Source organism: Molothrus aeneus, chromosome 5 (assembly GCF_037042795.1).
Source record: "Molothrus aeneus isolate 106 chromosome 5, BPBGC_Maene_1.0, whole genome shotgun sequence".
In the NCBI taxonomy this organism is placed as follows: Eukaryota; Metazoa; Chordata; class Aves; order Passeriformes; family Icteridae; genus Molothrus; species Molothrus aeneus.
In genome coordinates this window covers 68,420,083-68,442,010 of record NC_089650.1, presented here as the reverse complement: position 1 = coordinate 68,442,010, position 21,928 = coordinate 68,420,083, and the positions used below count along the sequence as shown (strand labels likewise).

Below are 21,928 nucleotides of genomic sequence, written 5' to 3'. Positions count from 1 at the left end.
AATAAAAACAAAGAATTATGGATGTCCGGGTACCTTTTCTGGGCAAAATAAGCCTGAAAAAGGACACATGTTAACAGAGGATTAACCCTTAAAAACAATAACCTGTTGTATATTCATACACCTCATCCATGATGCATAAATTCCATTCAAACACAGGATTCTGTCTGGGCAGTGTCAGCTTCTTCCTCTTAATCCTAACCAGCATCTTCAGAGCTGAGCAAGGTGGGAAGAAGTTCATTTCTCCTGATAATGGAGCAATAAATTCTCTTTCTCTGAAAGATTCAGGTGTCCTGTGGCTGCTATCTGGTGTGAGTCCTTTCTTTAGGAAAAAATTATCCTACATAGCATAGTTTCTATTTTAACCTTAGGTTATAACCTAAAACTATATTTAACACACTACTTAAGAGAATTACTACAGCATAACTTTCTAACACAATACATATAATATTCATTGGAATATTTGAGAAAAGCCAATCATAAAATAGGCATTTTTCACACGTGGAATGGTTTAGGCTGGAAAAGCCTTCCCAGAGCATCGAGTCCAACCATTCCCAGCCCTGCCAAGGCCAACACTGACCATGTCCCCAAGTGCCACATCCCCAGGGCTTTGAATCCCTGCAGGGATGGGGACTCTGCCCCTGCCCTGGGCAGCTGTGCCACGGCTGGACAGCCCTTTCAGGGATGAAATCTTTCCTAATATCCAACCTAAACCTCCCCTGGCCCAGCCTGAGGCCGTTCCCTCTGCTCCTGTCCCTGTTCCCTGGAGCACAGCCCGACCCCCCCGGCTGTGCCCTCCTGGCAGGGACTTGTGCAGAGCCACCAGGGCCCCCCTGAGCCTCCTTTGCTCCAGGCTCAGCCCCTTCCCAGCTCCCTCAGCCGCTCCTCAGAGGATTTTCAGCACCCCGGATGTGCTGGTAGGAACTCGTGTACCGCACAGATTCAGGGACAGCCATGACTACATTACCCAACGCGCACCGCGCGGATGGACACGCCCTTCCCGCTTCCCCCCTCCGCGGAGCATCACGGGACTTGTAGTCCTCGCGCCCCACGTGAAGTTCGCCCCGAAAAACTTCCCGCACCTTTCCGGGTACCTGTCTCTCCCCGGCAGGGGCGGGCCGCGCCGTTTCCATGGCGACGCGCCGGCTCAGCCAATAGGGAGCGTCGTTCTACGGGCGGGGCGGCTCGGCTGGCCAATGGGGAGCGGCGTTGCTGCGGGGCGCGCTGGCAGCGTGCTCGCCGAGTCTCCTTGGGGCCGTCCGTGTGTCCGCGGGCCGAGATGGGTGGCGGCGGCAGCACCCGGCGCGTCACCTTCGAGGCGGACGAGAATGAGAACATCACCGTGGTCAAGGGCGTGCGGGTGAGCGCGGGGCCGGCCCGGGGCTCGCCGCAGCGCTGCGGGCTCGGCCTGCCCGCGGCTCCCCTTCCCACTGTCCCTCCCCCGTGTCCCAATGGCTGCCCCCGCTCGCTTCCCGCTGCCCTCAGGGATTTCCCCTCTCGGGGGGGATAAGGAGCGTGTGGGCCGTTCTGGGGGCTCTGTGCGGCTGCAGGAGCTGCGTTTGTCTTTGCCTGACCTCCACGCGGAGCTCCTCCCTTTGCCATGTCCTGCCCTGCACGCCTTGGATCCACCTTCACTGTATGTGCCACCGCTCACTGCCTGGCTGGCCTACGAGGACATTCAAGTGCCACCCCTGCCATGGCAGGGACAGCTGCCACTGTCTCAGGCTGCTCCAAACCCTGTCCAGCCTGGGTTTGGACATTTCAGGGATGCAGGGGCAGCCGCGTCCAGCTCCAGGGCAGGTGGCAGCAATGCCACCCCTGCTGTCTGTAACGGCCCTGGATCCCTGGGATGTCCCGTGTGAAAAATGCCTATTTTATGATTGGCTTTTCGCAAATATTAAAATGCATATTATATGTGTTGTGTTAAAAAGTTATGCTGTAGTAATTCTCTTAAGTAGTCTGCTAAATATAGTTTTAGGTTATAAAAAATGTTAAAATAGAAACTATGCTGTGTAGGATACTTTTTTTAAAGAAAGGACTTGCAGTGAGATAGCATCCACAGGACACCTGAATCTTTCAGAGAAAAAGAAATTATTGCCCTCTTATCAAAAGAAAATAACTTCTTCCTGCCTCGAGGGCACTGTTAGGATTCAGAGGAAGAAGGTGACACTGCCCAGACAGAATCCTGTGTTTGAATGGAATTTATGCATCATGGATGAGGTGTATGAATATGCAACAGGCTGTTGCTTTTAAGGGTTAATCCTCTGTTAACGTGGGTCCTTTTTCAGGCTTATTTTGCCCAGAAAAGGTACCCGGACTGTCCATAACTCTTTGTTTCTATTATCTCCTATTGTCCTAATCCAAATTGTCCAAAATTATTATTACTCTAATTGTATTACTATTTTTATAATCAATTTATTACTCTTAAACTTTTAAAACTCTAAAACCAAGTGATTGGGGGTTTTCACATCCAAGGAAGGATTGGGGCACCCCAGAACTTGTGACACAACGAACTTGAGGAATTCCTGCAGCTTAGGAGTTGTTTCCATGTCAGACACCGTGTGGCCCCTAGCAGGAGTGATAATAATTTATCATTTATTGCTGCTTTTTAGGGAGGAGAGGTGCAGGAGGAGCCCTGAGAGTTCATTCTGTTTCAGCAATCTGATGTTTTCCATTTCTGGTCATTTAATGCTCTTGAGTAAATAGGTGACAGTGATATAAATGTACTATAATTTATATATTCTGCACAGTGGGGTTCATGTGCTCTGAAATGTTCATGTTCATGTGCTCATGTGCTGGGGCTGCCCCTGGATCCCTGGAAATGCCCAAGGACAGGGCTTGGAGCACCCTGGGACAGTGAAATACATCCCTGCCCTGGCAGGGAATGGAATTCAAACTCTTTAAGGTGTCTTCCAACCTAAATAATTCTGTGCTTGGATGACAGAAGTTGGAATCCAGAAGTTCTCATGCTAATAATTCTTTCCCTTTTGTTAATGTTGTCCATGGGCTTCCATAGATGTGGAATTGGAGGCTGCTCTTACCCTGATGGGTTCTGCACAATTTGAATATTTTTCTGTGCTTGTGTCAACATCAGAATGAACTTTGTCTTCCACTGTGACCACCTGTGTTGCACAAGTCCTTGGAGGGCTTTCCCAGCATGAAATTCTTCCTGGGTTGGATGCTCTGCATCTCAGAAAGGCAAATTAAATCACTGAGAAAGGCAAAACCACTGATTAATTACCAGCAACACACCCAAAAGTGTTTTATTTCCTTTACTCTTCCCTGTATCCTCTTTGAGACCCAAAATCATTTTATTCTGCTTTTTTTGTGAGGTGGGTGCTCTGAACAATGAAGGGCACTGTTTTCTGTTGGGGGTTGAATTGGAGCAGCTGCCATGTGTTGCAGAGAAGCTGCAGGCTGTGTTTTTATGGGGTTTTCCTCCATTTGGAGGGGAAATGGGGACAGGAAGGAGCTGAAGTTTCCTTGGTTGTGTTTTGCAGCTCTCCGACAGCGTCATCGATCGCATGAAGGAGCCCTCCTCAGGCAGTGGCAGACAGCACCGAGGGGCAGGTGAGCTTGGCTCCTCCTTCTCAGCTTTTCAGGGCAAAAAACAAATCAGATTTGCCCTTCAGAGCATCACAATGAACTCATTGCCCTTTCACAGGGATGGGGTTTTTTTGACATTAATTTTTCGGCTCATCTTTAGCTTGTGGACTGTTGGAGGAGTTAATTTCTCTTGGTTTTTTTTTCTGCCTGATATTCAAGTGTAAAACACAAATTAGAGTGGGTTTTCCACACTGTTATCCGTTGTTAGAGACTTTAAAAACTCCAAAACAGCCCAGAACATGCAAATATCCAAATATGTCTTGAAGGGAAAGGGAATTTTCCCTTCCCTTCTGAAGGGAATTTTCTTGGTCCTTTAATCAAAACTGACTTTTAGTTTGGGAAGTGTTGGAATCCTACATGACCTGGGTCCCTGGAATGTCCAAGGAAGGATTGGAGCAGCCTGGGATGGTGGGATTGCAATGGGATGGACATTAAGGTCCCTTCCCACCCAAACTGCTCTGGGATTCTGGGATTTGGGACACTCAGAATCCATCCCAAGGGATTTTTATGGAAGTTGGGGATGGAAAAGGGAAGGGAGACCCTTCCTGGAATCCTGAGACTCCCAGTGAAGCCCCCAGATCCCAAAATCCCTTCCTAGAGAGGAGTTGGGGTGGGGATGGATCCAATCCCAGGCTGGGAGAGCTGGGAATGGAGGGAATTCCCTGGAGAGGGAGACTGGGCTGGGATTTTGGGAAGGGATTCCCAGAGCAGCTGAGGCTGCCCCTGACCCCTGCAATGTCCCAGGCCAGGCTGGAGCAGCCTGGGACAGTGGGAGGTGTCCCTGCCATGGCAGGGGTGGAATTAAAAGCCCTTTAAGGTCCCTTCCAACCCAAACCATTCCGGAATTCCATGAATTGCTGGACCTTCCCAAGCTTAGAAAACATGAAATGTGTTTTTCCTTGAAGAACTTGTGATTTTGGGGAAGTGCTTCTGTATCCCAGACAAATAACACTTTACAAAAATAAGAAAAGATGTCTGGAGGGAGAAACATTAAAGTTCTTAAACCCATCCCTTTCTGGTAGCTTTTGGTGGAGGAATAATGGATTAAGTTCCATGGAAGAATGTGTGTCTTGTTGCTTGCCAATAATGATGAATTTATTGACTTCAGTTTGGGGTCAGAAATGAAATTACATCCACTTACATCTAAAGACAATGTCTGAAAGCATCTCAGCTTGCTTGGCTCACTTGCTGGCTTCTGAGTAATATTAAATGCACTAAAATATTTAACAAGTGTAAAATCTTTCAAGTCTGTCTGTGATTCCTAAAGCAATATTGATGGAGAGTAATTTGGTCAGGCAGCAAGGTTTAATTTTTTTTTTTTTCTGGGTGTGTATTATACCTAAAGCTTCAGACAGAGGGAATGCTTTAATTCATTTTAGCTTAGTACATATTGGAAAAACTAATAGTTTATTAGGGGAAAAAAAGAAGAATAAATGCTTAAATTATCAAGAGTGTCAGCAGCTCAGTAATTTTTTTCCCCTTTGCAGAAACAGATTCTATTAAAGGCACAGAGAATTTTTCTCCTTTTTTTCACTGTATTTATTATTATGTCTTCATTAAATAAATGAGCCAAGGCTGATTTATATCACAAAATATTGTGTAGGGGTGAAGTGAAATGAGCCCTGCTGGTGCCTCTCAGGAGCTGGGTCACAGCTTGCTTGTTTTCATCGATGAATTTTTGTAGTTTGGTGTCTTTTTTTGTGTTGCTGTCTGGTTTTGGGTGGAGTTTCAGTGGATACCTTGTGTCAGAAACATCTAAAGAGATTATTGGGATGTGAGGATTTCAAGCCTTGGGTTCCAATTGGAGACAAACCCAGGATTTAAGTGAACTTTAGGAGAACAAACTTCATCTTTTGGTTGTGAGGTCACATAGGGGAAAGCTTTCAGGGACACATTTGGGGAAAGGGGGAGATCCTTAAGGACATCCTATTCCTGCACATTGCAGTACTCAGAAAAATCAGGATTATGAATTTTAAATTTAATATATTTGAAGAGTTGCAGCATGTCCTGATGATATTAGTAATTCTGGATAGCTGGATACTGCATGGAAAACTGAATTTAAAACTGGAATGTCTGAGGAAAAATAAGAGAGAGGCTCTGCAGTATTGCTTGTGAGAATTACTTTGTGTTCTCAGTTTTTGGGAGCACCTGGAAGTTTAGAGAATTGGGCTGAATTTCTGCCAGTTAAGCAAGACTCCTCTGCAAATAAACCCTGGCAGTTCTTTGCCCTTTCATGTATTAATTGCTTCCATCCACCTTTTTTGTTCCAGCAGCACTTTTTCTCTGCATGAACTGAAAGATGAAATAAACTGACAATTGTGATGTTACTTTCTAGAATTCCTCTTATTTTTAGAACAGGAAAAAAACCCAGAAGTTTGGCAGTGCTTGGGTTGATTCCCTTTGCTGTGAGACACCTGGGAAGCTCAGAAGTTCCTGATGTGGATTTTCCACCTTTTTTCCTGCAGCAGGAGCCAGGAGAGCTTGGGTTTTGCATTTGTGTTTATTTGCCCTCCTCTATTTACAGCTCTGGGAATTCTTCCTAAAATGTGTTTTAAACTTGTACTGGAAACCTGAAATAAATGGAGTAGAAGCCTCAGGCAACACTCAGATTGTGGGTCACTGATAGCCTGAAAGGCCATTATTTTCTTTATATAGATTCATATTACTATTATTAATAATAATATCAATAATATGAATAATACATAATAAAAATATAATATTATATTTATCTATATTTATGTATCATTATATATTATTAATATTATTTATATAATATTATTAATAATATTTATATAATATAATATATTAATATATAACAATATCCCTATATAATATTATATTCTGTGTTATTATTACATTGCATATAAATATATATCTATAATACATTATAATATATATTTATTTGTCTATTGTATATTTATAATATTTCTAATAATACTATTATATTACAATATAATAGTATAATAGATTATAATAATAATATAATATTATAGTATTATAATAGTATAATATATTTCAATATTACAATATTATAATAGTATAATAATAATAATAATAATAATAATAATAATAATAATAATAATAATAATTATTATTATTATTATTATTATTATTATTATTATTATTATTATTATTATTATTATTATTATTATTATTATTATTATTATGTAATAATATTAATACTATTATTAATAATAATAATATTCCTTTTCAGTGAGGTGCCTTGATATCTTTTGGGTTAAAGGAAGTGTTTTATTATTCCAAAGGTGAAATGTTTTTTAACTCACCAGGTTGCTAAAGGTGCCAAAGTTGTAGTGCTGGCAGTGGAACAGCAGATTTTTAGTGGAGTTTTACATTCCTGTTATTGGATTGCAGGAGAATAGGGAAGATGGAATTCTGCATTGGAGTTGGAGGAAGTGCTGCTGAAATTAAAGTTTTTGCTGTCCTGGTGATGTGCAGGGTGTGCTGTGGGTGCTTTCAGGTGGCTGGGTAAGCCCTTGTCAAATGGTGCTGGAATTCCAGGGAAAAACTGGCAAATCAGGGAATTGAATATGGAAAATATCCATAATTGTGTAAAAGGAATGTGCCCCTGGATCCCTGGCAGTGCCCAAGGCCAGGGTGGACAGGGCTGGAGCAGCCTGGGACAGTGGGAGGTGGCCCTGCCATGGCAGGGGGTGGCACTGGATGGGATTTAATGTCTCTTCTAGCCTAAACTATTCCATGAACATCCAGAACCTGGTGAATTTTCATCTTGCAAGGCATGAATGAAAAAGCTGGTCCTGTATTCCCAACATCTGTCTCATTCCCAAGCAGCATTTTGAATCTGCTGTTGGGATTTCAGCAGCCCTGCACCTCTGGGCTGCCTGGTTTTGGTGCTATTCTGAGTGCTGAGACATCCTCTGCAATGAGGGATTTTACACTAAAGGCAAGCAGGAATAAAAAGCAAAAGGTGTTGGAACATCTCCTGCAAATGTGATATTTTAACCTCTAATTTATGTCACAATGAACCTCATCTGCTCATTACCCTAACATGCTGTGCAGTGATTTAATCCACCAGAAACCCCCCACCAGAACAGCTTAAATATATAATTATATATTATGTTATATTTATATTTATTATATTTATATAATTATATCATATTAATATCTAACTTTCTGAGTGCTGGGACATCCTCTGCAACGAGGGATTTTACACTAAAGGCAAGCAGGAATAAAAGGCAAAAGGTGTTGGAACATCTCCTGCAAATGTGATATTTTAACCTCTAATTGAGGTCACAATGAACCTCATCTGCTCATTATCCTAACTGTAGTCATGATATTTTCTGAAATAAACTTTCCTTAGGATTTTTTCTCCTGAGAAGCTGAGAGGCCTCAGGAACAAAATGTACCCAATGGTTATCTGCTGCTGTGGAATGCAACAGGTGCATCTGGGATTGGGCTCATGGGGTTGTTTCTAATTAATGGCCAATCACAGTCTGACTTTCTGGACTCTCTGGTCAGACACAAGCCTTTGTTTTCATTCCTTTTCTATTCTTAGCCAGCCTTCTGATGAAATCCTTTCTTCTATTCTTTTAGTCTAGTTTTAATATAATATATATCATAAAATAATAACTCATCCTTCTGAAACATGGAGTCAACATTCTCATCTCTTCCCTCATCCTAAGACCCCTGTGGACACCACCAGGATCCTAACGTGGTGTGCAGTGATTTAAACCACCAGCAACTCCCCACCAGAGCAGCTTAAATACAGAATTAAAGAGATTTAAATATGCTCCAAGAAATGCCACTTGTGTTAACATGAACCCAGAGTTTGACATGATACAGATTTGGATTGAAGGAAGTTTTTTCCAGTGAGGGTGGGGAGTTCCTGGCAAAGGAGGGAAGTTGTGCCTGACTTTGGCTTCCCTGGAGGTGCCCAAGGCCAGGCTGGAACACCCTGAAGTGAAAGTTGTCCCTGGCAGGGGGACTGGACCAGCTGAAAACTCCAAAATCCATCCCATCCCATTCTGAAATTCTGTGTTTGTGTCACTGTGCAGTTTGGCCAAGCTAAATGTAGCATGGATTTCTCTGTCTGCCCCTTCCTCTTTTTGTTTCTTTCCTTGGTATTTTATCATTCTGCTCGACTCTGTATGGGAAAAGTGGCCCCTGTGTGGGCTGGAATTGCACTGAGTGATTCCCAGCCCCCCTTCTGCTCCCACTGTTGCTTTATTGGTTGTTATTCAGTGTTGGAAAGGGAACTAAAGGAACAAATTCCGAGTTTCCAAGGGTTCTGCAAATGGAGGAATTCAGTATTTCAATCTGTGGCCTTGAACTGTGGTTTTGTTTTCTTTCCCTAAAAGACTGCCAGGGTGCAAGCCAATTTATCCCATGCCTATTGTCGGATATCAGGGGGGCATTTAATTGATTTAATGGTTTCTTATTTTACAACTGATGGAAAACTTGGGCTATTCCAGGTAAAATTTCAAGGAAATTGAAATTTCCTGAAATGGCCCTGAATGTGCCAGGTCCTGTCCTCATATGTGGAAGTAAATAGGTCTCAGGCACACTCATTGCAGTGACAGCCACTTTCTTTTGTAGTTTTTTGCCTTTTACAAATGATTTTCTGTGTGTGGCTTCTTGCAGAGAGGCAGAATTTATTTTTCAAGGAGCCTTCATTTATAAATGTCGCTTTTTGTTTCCATCTATTCTTAGAAACAGGTAATTTTTATGTACTGCCTTCCATGTGCTTTTTGGGTCTCTGGTGGATTTGGGGAAATTAAATTTCATGCTATTCTGCTTTAGGCTGCCTGTGCTCTATTAGGGTTTGCTGAGTGCAGACATTGCCTCTCCAAATCTTGTGTAGCACACAAATAAAGGGATTTTTGTCATAGCTGCTGTTTAACAAGCACATCCAAAGTATTTGCTTAGCAATGGCTTGTGAGTTAAAAGTTAAAACCTTCTGCTTTTTCCTGTGGGAGCACGAGATTTGTGCTTGTTAAAGCCTCATCTTCCAGCGCTGAGCAGGAAAATCATTTTGGGAAACAGCTGTTGTGGCTGCTGTGTGATTTTTGTATTAATTTCTAGTGTGATTTTTGTATTAATTTCTAGTGTGAATTTTGTATTAATTTCTAGTGTGAATTCTGTATTAATTTCTACTCAGCTCAATTCAGGAGGAAGAGTTAAGTTCATGGAGCCCTTTGCAAAACATCAGGAAATAATGAATTTTAAGAATTGGATCTTGATGCATTTATGGATGGAAATGGTGCCATTGCCTTTTACTAAATTGTTTTGTAGTTAAATCCTGGCAAAGCTTTAGGACTTTGAGCCCAGCCTTAGGCTGAGCTTGCTGAAAATGCAGCCAGAGTTTATCTCCTGTTTATGAGCCAGACTTGCATGGTAGGGTAGGGTTTTTGAGTTTGGGGGTTTTTATGTATGTTAAAATTAATTAAAAACCTATCTAACAACATTCTTTTTTCTTTAATTTCTCCTTAGTTTTGGTTACTTCATGCATTAAAAATCAGGAAATGCCTTTTGGGAACCATTTGTCTTTGTCAGAAATGTGCCACGTGTGTTCTTGCAGAATTGTCTGTGTTCTGTCCTATTCCTCCTTTGTCCTTCAGAGACCTTCCTGGGATTATAGGTCAGAAAGCCCAGATAGTTGGCTCAGATAGAGAGCTTTGTAATTTAAGGGATTGTTGGAATAGAAGTCATTTCAAGCAGTTTGAATGATTTTTTTTTTAATCTTCAAGAACAAAATAAAAACCATTGACCATTTTAAGGAGATAAACCCAATGAGTAAATTAGAGCTGTTTGATTTTACCAACACCAGTCTTGAGAGCACCAAGCAAGGAAATTGTCATTCAGCTCTGTAGAATCCTCTCTGGTTTTATAGCACACCAGATATTCTTATCCAAATTTATCTCTGCACTGACTGGAGGAGCAGAGAGTTTAAGTGCATTTGTTTCTTGTGTATTATTGAAAAATAGCACTTGTTAGATATAACACCCCTTCAGCCCACGAGGAGACCTCCACCTGCTAAAACCTTTAGGTATAATGGTAAATTGCTACTTTTCTTCCCATCCCAGTTTATTTACAGCCAGAGACTCCTCAGTGTGGTGGAAAAAAGCCCTTTAAATGGACGATTTAATCGCATTAAGATGAAAAGAAAAGCTTTGTTTTATATTTTTTCATCTTCAGGCTGCAGCAAAGTGTTCCTAAAACTCTTCATCACTTGTCAGCTGAGGCAGGTTAAGTGTTTTGTTGGTGCTGCTGCTTGAAAGCTTTGTGCAGTTGTTTTTTAGTTAAACAGCAGGTACCACTTAGAGATCCTTTTCCTCAGCCTCGGGGGAATGGGAAAAACTTTTCTTGCCACAGTTTTTCCCCCCCGTCCTGCTTTGCTTGTGTTCTGAACTCTTTGACTTTCAATGATATCATATGAAAGTTTTGGCCAACACCAGGCTGAAAATTGGGCTTCAGATATTCCTACCTGTTGGTTGAAATAGAAATTTAAGGAGTAAGGAAAGGACATTTCTTCCCTTTTCTTGTTTTTTGCAAGGTTTATTGTGTGCCTCTGGCAATGCTTCACAGAGCCAATTTATCAGATTCTCATTTTTAGCTTCATTAACCACGTTTGATTTCACCTCATGTTAATCACATAAAAACAAGCATTTAATCTCAGCTGCTTTTTTAGGGTGGGAGATGGTTCCTTCCCAGAAAGGTTCTGCTTCTCCTTTTATCTCTGGAACTTTTCACTGAAGGAGTTGAAGGTTTGTCCAAGATGCTTCACTTTTGGTTTCCTCCTCTTTTCCTCTTCCTTCCTTTCCTTTTCCTCCTTTTCCTTTCTTTCCTTTTCCTTTCTTTCCTTTTCCTTTTCTCCTTTTCCTTTTCTCCTTTTCCTTTTCTCCTTTTCCCTTTCTCCTTTTCCCTTTCTCCTTTTCCTTTTCTCCTTTTCCCTTTCTCCTTTTCCTTTTCTCCTTTTCCTTTTCTCCTTTTCCTTTCTTTCCCTTTCCTTTTCTCCTTTTCCTTTCTTTCCCTTTCCTTTTCTCCTTTTCCTTTCTTTCCTTTTCCTTTCTTTCCCTTTCCTTTCTTTCCCTTTCCTTTCTTTCCTTTTCCTTTTCTCCTTTTCCTTTCTTTCCTTTTCCTTTCTTTCCTTTTCCTTTTCTCCTTTTCCTTTCTTTCCCTTTCCTTTCTTTCCTTTTCCTTTTCTCCTTTTCCTTTCTTTCCTTTTCCTTTCTTTCCTTTTCCTTTCTTTCCTTTTCCTTTCTTTCCTTTTCCTTTTCCTTTTCTCCTTTTCCTTTCTTTCCTTTTCCTTTCTTTCCTTTTCTCCTTTTCCTTTCTTTCCTTTTCCTTTCTTTCCCTTTCCTTTCTTTCCCTTTCCTTTCTTTCCTTTTCCTTTTCTCCTTTTCCTTTCTTTCCTTTTCCTTTCTTTCCTTTTCCTTTTCTCCTTTTCCTTTCTTTCCCTTTCCTTTCTTTCCTTTTCCTTTTCTCCTTTTCCTTTCTTTCCTTTTCCTTTCTTTCCTTTTCCTTTCTTTCCTTTTCCTTTCTTTCCTTTTCCTTTCTTTCCTTTTCCTTTTCCTTTTCTCCTTTTCCTTTCTTTCCTTTTCCTTTCTTTCCTTTTCCTTTTCTCCTTTTCCTTTCTTTCCTTTTCCTTTCTTTCCTTTTCTCCTTTTCCTTTCTTTCCTTTTCCTTTCTTTCCTTTTCCTTTTCTCCTTTTCCTTTTCCTCCTTTTCCTTTCTTTCCTTTTCCTTTCTTTCCTTTTTCCCCTCTTTTTTCCCCTCTCCTTTTCCCCCATCCAGGAGAGGGAAGCAGTTTATCCTTGATCAAAATCTGCATTATCCCTGATCCTACTGATTGACATTTCTCCACAAGGGGACATGGCACCAATTTAGGAAATTAAAGGAGGAAAAAAAGAAAATATCAGGAGAAATGGGTAGGAAGAATTAAAAAGCAGTGGTTATTCAGAAGAGTGATTTTGGTGTTAAGCAGAAACCTAAGGAAGCTGGAATTTTTGGAGGAGCACCACTGATACCAGATCATGTTGGTCAGAACTCAGTGGTTTTGTGTTTCTGTGCCTGTGTTGAACACATTTAGTTTCGCTTTTATTCTACTCAGAAGATTTTTTATTCTACTCTGAAGAAAATAGAATATTCCTCTCAAAGTGAACCTTAGTAATTCCTGAATTATCTGGGAGCGTCTTTGTGATAATCAAATTATTCTTTCTCCCTAAGATTTTCATATTTCAACTCTTCAGCCTCTTTTTTTCCCCTGTAGTACCTTGGTTTTCTTCCTGCTTACAATTTGTAGCACTAAAAAACCACCATTTTTAGTAAGTATTTCATCAACTGAGACCAGTCATTGGCACAAGTGATTTTGATTAGCAGATCTCATTGCAGATCATTAAAAATGCAGGTGTTGGATTAATGATGTTGTGAGAATTTCAAGCATTTCAGCATTATCTTTTATTTTTATACCGTTTCTGAATAATGAAAATATCCATAAACATCATAATTACATATTGTTTGCAGCCTGTTTTCAGTTACTATTAAAAGCAGCAATACAGGCCTGCATATTGGGCTGAAAACACACATTTCAAAGTTGACAGTGCTGTAGCTGTGTGCTGATAATTCAATAAAAAAAGCTGCTTTGGCTGGAGTTGGAGAAAAAGCATCACAAAGTGTATAAATCACCTCCAGTTTCCTTGGGAGAAATAAATCCTTTCTAGGAGTTACTTGAGGGTGCAGATATTTGAAATGTGAATATTGGCTATTTCCAAGCTGACTTCTTGGCTCCTGTTGTTAATATTACATGAAATAAATGGTTTTTTCCCACTTGGTCACTGAATTCACTTCCAGATTATTCTCCAAAACAAGCTGCTCTATGGGCTGTTGGACTATGGAAATCTTGTCTTCAAGGCAAGAAATTCTTGAAAATTCTCCTTTTTAAAAGTGATTCTCATGTCCAGGACGTTGTACAAATATTTAAATTCTTTCCCTCATCCCTTTTCCAGTCAGCAATTCCAAGCCTGAACGTGCTGCACTTTCCATCAGAGCTGAATAAACAAATGGTACAATTCTGCTTTGCTCTGCTCTGCTGGATCCTTTGTAGCAGCCTCTTGTTATCAGCTGACTGAATGAACAGGAGATGAGGTTTGAGCACACCACAACAGCTCCTAAAGATCCACTTATTTCTCACTGCTGCTTTCTTTGTCCCCAGTTTGAGATGGAGCGATTGCTTTCAGAATTTGTGCAGCCTTTTGGTGCCCCTGTCATCGATAAATGAAATTAGGACTTGATATGGAGATAGTCACCTTTTTTACTTTTCTCAATATTCACTTTCTACTGGGAAAATTTTTTAAATCCCTTTAAAATTTAGTGTTAAATGGCTTTAAATGTACAATGTGGAAGCTTGATATCCTGATTTATCTTGCCATGCAACTCCAGCCACTGAGAAATCTGTTTAATGGGATCAGCAGAGCTATTGATGAGTGTTATCTTCTTTTTTCTTTCATTAACCTTTACCTGTAAGGACACTTCCACTGCTTGGTTTTTTTTCACAAAAAAAAAAAAAGGATTATGGACTCTTATGTTTTTCTCCCCCAGAATAGCTTTTAAAGTTATTAAGCAGTTTTAGCCACAGAGGTAGATATGACAAGGATAATTTATTAACAATTACAATTGTTATTAACAATTACAATTGTTATTAACAATTACAATATATTAACAATTACAATTTATTAACAGTTACATTTATTAACAGTTACAATTTATTACAATGAATTTATTGACATGTTTTTTGATATCTTGGGAATGGTGTCAGTGGCACTGTTGCAGAGTTTTGTGGCATTCCTAAAAGCTTCCTCAGAGGAATGTGCTTAGGACAGATGGGGAAAAATCATACTGGATGTGGATCTGCTGCAGAATGGTTACAAAACCTCTCTTAAAGCACCTTTTCCACCATTTTTGTTCACTTTCTTTTTCCATCATTCTTGTCTTTTCCTGGTTTAATTGTAGATTTGCTTCTCTGAGTCTCACCTCTTCCCCTTCCACCTTACCAATGCTTTTAAAATTCTGCATTATTCTTTCCATCCTCCTTCTTGCTGGATTTCCTCACTCATTTAGGTAGGAAAAGACCCTTAACATAACAGAATTATGGACTGGTTTGGCTTGGAAGGACTTTAATAATTATTTTGTGCCATGGGCAGGGACACCTTTCACTGTCCCAGGTTGCTCCAAGCCCCGTCCAGCCTGGCCTTGGACATTCCAGGGATGCAGGACCTTCTCTGGGCCAATGTCCCCACCTTAAAAGAAGAATTAATGTCACACACATTTAATCTATGGCATCAAGGAACAACTTAATGAATGGCTTTAATTAACATGAGTCAAAATGAGTGCTGGGTGCAGGTTTGGGGTGTGCTGATCTAGAAAAGCAGAGCCACCTGTCCCACAAAGAGTTGGAGTGTGAATATTTTTCAGTAAAATTCCACGCTTGGAGCCAGTGTTTCTGCCCATGGAAAGGTATAAAAATGTCTCTATGAGTGAGTGATGAGCAGCTCTGTGATCTCCTTTTTCCTGCCCAAAGTGGCTCCAGGCCAGAGCTGAAATGGGCCAAGGATGGCTTTTCAATGCCACTGCTAGTGCACAATCCCAGCTGGAGATTCCTCCTTAGAGATGATGGTGGCAGATGAGCTGAACATCAAAATTTGCTATTTTTGTAGCCCTGGCAGCGCAGGGCTATTTGGGAATGTTGGACTGAGCAGGAGTGGTTGGCATTAGTAGTGACTTCTAAGAGATGTTTCAGTTAAAAAACCCGTTTTTTACTTATCTGCTACGCGTAAAAATCCGTAATTATTTCCCTGTTCTCTGCAGTGGTAGAAGGAGTTTGTTGAAATACACGTGAAAGAATTTAAAACAGATTTTTTTTTTCCAAGAAGATGAAAAGAACACCAGTAAATTTCCCTGCACTGTCAGATAAAATAGCTTTACAATAAACTTCTGAACCATAAAGATCAGGAAGTGGACAACTTAAACTGTCCTGAAAGGACACCACATGCTTAATCCTCTTGAAAGCAGAATCATCAAATCCTTCTTATCGTTGCTTACAATATGATGATTATTTTTTTAATGTTGAATTATGGAATCCTGATGCTTTTATCCATTGTGTTCCACAAGAAAAGCCTTCCACTGTGTGTGGAGCAGGGATTACTGAAACAGGTGAAATGGGAATTTTCTCCACTGCTGTATTCAGTTGAAGGCAGGGATGGTATTTTAAAGGTGTCTGATACTTCTGTTTCATTATTTTTATTAATTATTTTAAATTAACAGGAGGGCAAAATGACTTCAAATAACAAGTTATTATCTCTATATTTGATTACAGAGCGGGGGGGGAAGGATGGGTTATGAAAAAGGTTTGGTTGAAATAATTCCCTCCCTTCCAGGGGCATCGAGAAAAATTGAAAAAGTCACGTTAAAACTCCACACAATCATTTATCCACACAGCAGGAGTTCCTGCAGAAACTAAAAATTAGGGGAATTTATATTAACTGGCTTTTTTTAACTCACTGCACTTATTAGTGGGAAATACCTGATTTTATGGGCTCTCCCATATTTTGAGTTGTATTGAACATATTTCATGTTTTTTCTCTTGCACAACATCCCTGTGTCTGTCACCTGTTTATCAAATTAAACTCTTCCAAGACAGGATATTTCAAACTATCAAAAATATGTCAAACCCACATATTTTTGGTAGAGTCAATCTCAGAAACAAATTGTTTTTATAAAACAGAGCTGTTAGCACAGGCAGGTAGAACATAATTCAAGGAGTCACAGGGGAAAACCTCCTCATCCTGTTTTTTCCAGCCCCCTCAGAAATCCAGTGTATTTTGCTTTATCCCAACATTAATGGGATATTGAAAGGAGAATTTTCCAAATATAATAAGAACTGACTTTGTTTTGTTTCTTCTAGACCATGCACTGTCTTGTTTCTAATTGAAATTAGTATAAATTGATTGATACCCACATTTACATTGGAAAATAGGGAATGTAATCTATGCAAGAGCGCCTTTGGAAAGTAAAATATTAAATATTTTTAAATTATGCGCACTTAATTGCATTGTTTTTGTATTTCATTAGCCTATGAGCTCGTCTGAAATATTTCTGCACATTACCAATATTTAACAGTTCATAAAAATTTCTGTCCTTGGAGGGGAGCTGTGTTTGTACTGAATTCCTGATTGGAGGAAGTGCCTGGAATTGGGAATTTCAGTGGAAAAGTTGCTGGGTGTGTTGGTAGTTAAAATTGTATGAATCTGAAAGTAGAGTTTATTCTTGAGAATGCTCTTTAAAAATAATAATATTTAAGGAAACCCACAGCAGGTTAAATGTTGGGTTTTAAAGCACAGAAATTACTTTTTTAGTGGTTTTAGGGTTTTCTTTCTGCTGGTGCACTGAAGGAATGGTTCATTATTGTTTCATTGAGTGCAAGGCTAATTTGGGTTATTTATAAGGTTAAAGATCAGGTACAGCAGTATTTGAAACCCACTCAATTTTTTTAGAATAATTTCTTATTTTCTCCTCTATGCTGCTCCCAGAAAATCCAGTCCTCTTTGAGAACTAAAAATTAAGGAAAGCAGGGTAGATTTAATGGTGTTGTTGTCTTCCCACCTGATTTAAACACAACCAATACATTTCCTACAGCTTTAATTGACATTGAAATTATCTCTTCCCCTATCCCAGGGTGCTCCAAGCTCCATCCAACTCAACCTTGGACAATTCCAGGGATGGGGCAGCCACAGCTTCCCTGGGCAGTGTCTGAGGGAACAATTCCTTCTGTTCTTACTGAAGATTTTTGGCCTGTGGAATTTAGATCTGGACCAAACCAGAGCTTTTATTAGGCAGAAAGAATAAATCAAGGCTATTTGCATATTATAATGTTTGAAGTGTACACATCTGGAGTTGAAATGTGGGTGGGAAATGGTTTTAATTGTGGAAGAGCCCTGATGTGTGTGAGCTGGGAAGGCACCAGGCACGTGAGGTTCCTGATCCAATATTTCTGAGCCTTAAGGTACAATCAGGAATTTTCCTGGTGATATTTTCATGAATTCCCTCACTGTGCCAGCAGCTGAGGCAGATGATGGGGCTGAAGGCAGCCCTGAGGTGCCCTGTCCCAAATATTCCTACTTCAAGGGATGGGAGAACTTCCCCTTGGATGGATCCATGGTTTGACTGCCCAGATGTTGGTTTTCAGTGCCAGAGGGGAAAGGCAGAAACTGCAGGAATTCACTGGGATTTGGTTTTTGCAGCACAAAAAGGAGTTTTCCCATGGTTGGGAGGTACCTTGGAGCTGTGTTCTCTGTTTGGGAAGTGTTCCAAAAGGATTGTTGGGTTAAGTCCATGAATTTTGGTGGAAGTGGAAGAGATTTTAGCAAAGTTTATCCTGGCTTGGGGTGTGGCTGATTGAACACGGTGCTGGAGGAGGTGTGGAGGTGCCTCATTTCTGACAAATATTTCATATTCTTTAATTCTTTACACCCTCTCTTTCCCTTTAACCTTCTTCCTTTTGAAGGAATCTTCCAGAAACCACCCCCAGAACTTCATATTATGGAATGGTGAGCTCTCTTCCCAGAGCAGGGAGCCAAAACAATTCCTTCTCCAGCTGGGGACCAAGGACAAATGACCCAACTTATGTTGGATAAGTCCAGAGGAGGGCACGAATTTAATAAAGGGACTGGAGCACCTCTCCTACAAAGAGAGGCTGAGAAAGTTGGGGCTGTTCAACCTGGAGAAGAAACAAAGATTATGTGGAGAACTTGGAACAACCTCCCGGTGTCCTGTTCACTGGACAGCGTTTTTCTTTTAAACAGCCAAGCTTAACTAGAAGGAAAAACAGAACTTGGGCATTTTTTGTGAGGTGTTTTCTTGTTTTAATTCATTATCTGAACATTACCTAGCTAAGTATTTTCTAAAAGACATTTGATTGTATCAAAGCTAAGTGTCTCTTCATTAGTAACTTAATGCACCTGCCCTTTCCAGAGAATTTAGTGAAGGTGCCTGCCACTAAATGCTGTTTGCATTAATGTATTTTTTTTTCCAAATGTAGGGCTAATGGGCAGATTCCCAGCTCTGCAGGCTGGAAGTTATTTGAATAATTTGTTCATCTCACATTGCTGATTTCTCAGGCTAACATTTCTGAGGCTGCAGGTGTCTGCTTTCCCTGAGGTTTGTTGTTTACTGCTCGGGGTGTAATCCTGACATCCTGCTGATTGTTTCTTTGCTGCTTTAGAGAGAGAGGAAAAAGGTATGGATTTGGATCTTGTGATTAACAAAGGCTGAGGAGTTGGAGTCAAATACTTCATGAGTTGTAAAAATCTTTCTGTGCCAAGCTGTTGTAGATGTGGAGGAGAAAACTGCTGATGGTTCCTCAAGAATTGGCATCATGTGAAGCTTTGCTCCCATCCTGCTCATGGGTGGCCTTTGAAATTCCAAAGCAAAGCACATTTTATGCATCTGAAACATCAGGAACTGATGGGAAGTGAGAAGTGCTTCAGTCCCTTTTGCTCCTCTGTCCGTTGTCCTTGGAACTACCCAAAAACCTTTTGGATCCTGTGGAATATCTTGGTTTTCTGGTTCTTTATTTGTCTGATTTTGAAGCACGAGTGGGCTTCAGATTAATAAAAATTAAATATTGAATAAATATTCAATAAATATTTATAAAAATAAATACAAATGGTTAAGCAAATGGCTTGGCACACTCATACAAAGGGTTAAGCAAATGGCTTGGCACACTCATACAAAGGGTTAAGCAAATGGCTTTGTAAACTCCTTATAAATATATTTTTAGTAGAAATCAGGGCTTGTGGCATTTAAAAAGGTGGTGGGATAAGCCTTTCTCAGGTTTGCCAAAGGATGTTGGATGGATGGAATGTTGGGCTCTGGAGCAGAGTGAATGGAGAAGTGTTGAAATCTGCTTTTCCACAAGGGCACAGGACAAGGAGGAACGGCCTTAAGCTGAAGGAGGATGGGTTTAGGTTTGATTTTAGGAAGAAACTGTCCTTCAAACTTTGCCTGAAGAATTAGTGGACAAATAAGAAAAGTCAGGGTGCTGTTTCCCAGAGGCCACCAAAATGGCAAAAATTCCTTGTGCCTGGACAGTCCCTGCTTGGTCTGCCCAGATCCTGGCAGGAGCTTGCTGGATTTTATCACTGTTGACCCTGTGTGGATCCAGACTCCCACCAAAGCTTCTCCCTCGGTGCCCTCCACAGCTGGGAGGGGAGAGAAAATAAATTTAATGGAATTCCCATGGAATCTCCTGGGAATGTCAGCTCTGGAGCAGCTCCTGGGTTTCTGCAGGGGGTTCCTCTCATATTCTCGCTCCATTCTGCTCTGTCCAGCTGCACAATACTTTTTTTTTCTTCTAAAATCCGTTATCCCAGAGGCATCACCACCATTCCTGGCTGGCCCAGCCTGGTGGGCCCATCCTGGAATTGGCTCTGGATGTGGAGGGAGCTCCCAGAAACCACCCCCATAGCCCCCAGCCCCAACCCTGCCCACACAAACCCAGCACAAACATTCTGTGTCTGGGAGCACTTTGGTGCCTCTCAGAGCACTGTGCTGATGCCTCAGGTTTAGCTTTTCTATTTTTCACATTCTGTGCTGCTTTAGTGTGTGGGTCTGAGCTTCATATTATGGGATGGTGAGCTCTGTGCACAGAGCAGGGAGACAAAACAATTCCTGCTCCAGCTGGGCACCAAGGACAAATGACCCAAATCTCAGCCCAGGAGCACAAACCCCGTGGGCTGGAGAGAGTAAAACAAGCAGGGTGGGACTGCAGGGGCTGAAGCTGGAATGGGACAATGAACTGCAAGATGCAAATGGAGCAGAACTGATCCCAGGGAGAGACCCCAGGAGCACTGGTGCATTTTGGGGCCATTTTGGTTCATCTTGAACTCTTGAGTGCATCCAGAGGGGCAGCGAGGCTGGAGAGGGGCTGGGAACACAAAGCCTGAGAGGAGCCCCTGAGGGAGCTGGGGGTGCTCAGCCTGCAGCAAAGGAGACTCAGGGCTGCCCCCATCGCTCTCTGCAGCTCCTGAAAGGTGCCTGTGCTCAGCTGCCCTTGGGCTCTTTCTCCAGCAGCACTGACACAACCAGAGCACACAGCCTCCAGCTGTGCCAAGGGAAATTCAGGCTGGAGAGCAGGAAAAAGCTTTTCCAGCAAGGGGGATAAAGTTCTGCAATGGCTGCCCGGGGAGGTGGTGCAGTCCCCATCCCTGGGTGTGTTTGACAGCCTGGATGTGGCACTGGGTGCCAGGGCTGGGCTGGACTCCATGGCCTTGAAGGTCTCTCCCAAGCCAGGGATTCTGGGAATTCTGTGAATCTGCCCCAGGTGGATCCATGGAGGAGATCCTTTTCATCAGTCCCTGCTTTATCCTGGAACTCTGCCCAGCCTCTGCTCCAGCTCAGCCTTCTCAAGGCATCTCTGCAGTCTCTTTGGGGGTGCCCATCCCCATTATCCCAGGTGTTTTTCCATTCCCATTATCCCAGGAGAACTCTGCCCATCAAACACCCGTCCCTGGGTGTGCTGAGGGGCCAGAGCAGCTGTTCCTGGTGTTTGCAGTGTGTTCCCTTCACTGCCCAGCTCACAGATGGGTTTGTGATGGGAGCTGTGCACTCTCACACTCACCTCACACTTTGGTTTGTCCTCCTGGAGGAGCAGGGGAAGCCCTGGGGTTCAGGTGTGACCTTGTAAATGTACCTGAAAATCCTCCCACTTTGCTCTGGGATGAAGCTGACACTGGTTTCAGCATCCTGAGGAACTTCTAGTGTTAAAGAGGGTGGTGGTGGGAATGGCTATGCAATAATAATTTAATGTTTAATAGAATAATATTAATATATTAATATTTTAGCAGTCTTGCACCCCCCAGCTTTAATATTATCTAATATTTCAGTGGTCAGCTCTATGTTTTTAATGCCCTGTTGTGTGAGCAGAGATGGCCATCAGAAATGTTATTTAACATTTAATGTTAAACACTCTTTTCCTGATCCTCTCTCAAATAAATTCCCTTTTCTTTTTTTAAATGCTTTTTCCCCTAGAACAAATCCCTCCTCCTTGTAGAACTACAATTTTTAATTATTTTTTTTTTTTGTAACTGAAACATCATAAAGCTCCCATTTGGGAGCTACCCAATTACATCTTACAATAATTCCATTGAATGATCTATAGCTCCACTTTTATTCTCTATTAGTATTTGCCTGATCGATGGGCAGCCTAATTGATTGTTCAGGTCAAATGTCTTTATTGGCTGCTGCCTGAATCCCTCCTCATTATGACATAAACCATCCTCTGGTCTGTTGGA

At 41.4% G+C, this 21,928-nt stretch overlaps 1 protein-coding gene across 2 annotated transcripts in view; it reads left to right on the top strand.

Annotated features, from left to right (window-relative positions):
• Nucleotides 1-1,203: 1,203 nt before the first annotated feature.
• Nucleotides 1,204-21,928, top strand: part of CHCHD3 (coiled-coil-helix-coiled-coil-helix domain containing 3) — a 144,839-nt gene continuing 124,114 nt past the window's right edge. For both annotated transcript variants that reach the window (XM_066550117.1, XM_066550116.1), the window contains exons 1-2: nt 1,204-1,357; nt 3,498-3,567. In XM_066550117.1, the coding sequence (XP_066406214.1) occupies nt 1,277-1,357; nt 3,498-3,567 (151 nt within the window). In that variant the 5' untranslated portion in view covers nt 1,204-1,276. The remainder of the gene's footprint in view (nt 1,358-3,497; nt 3,568-21,928) is intronic.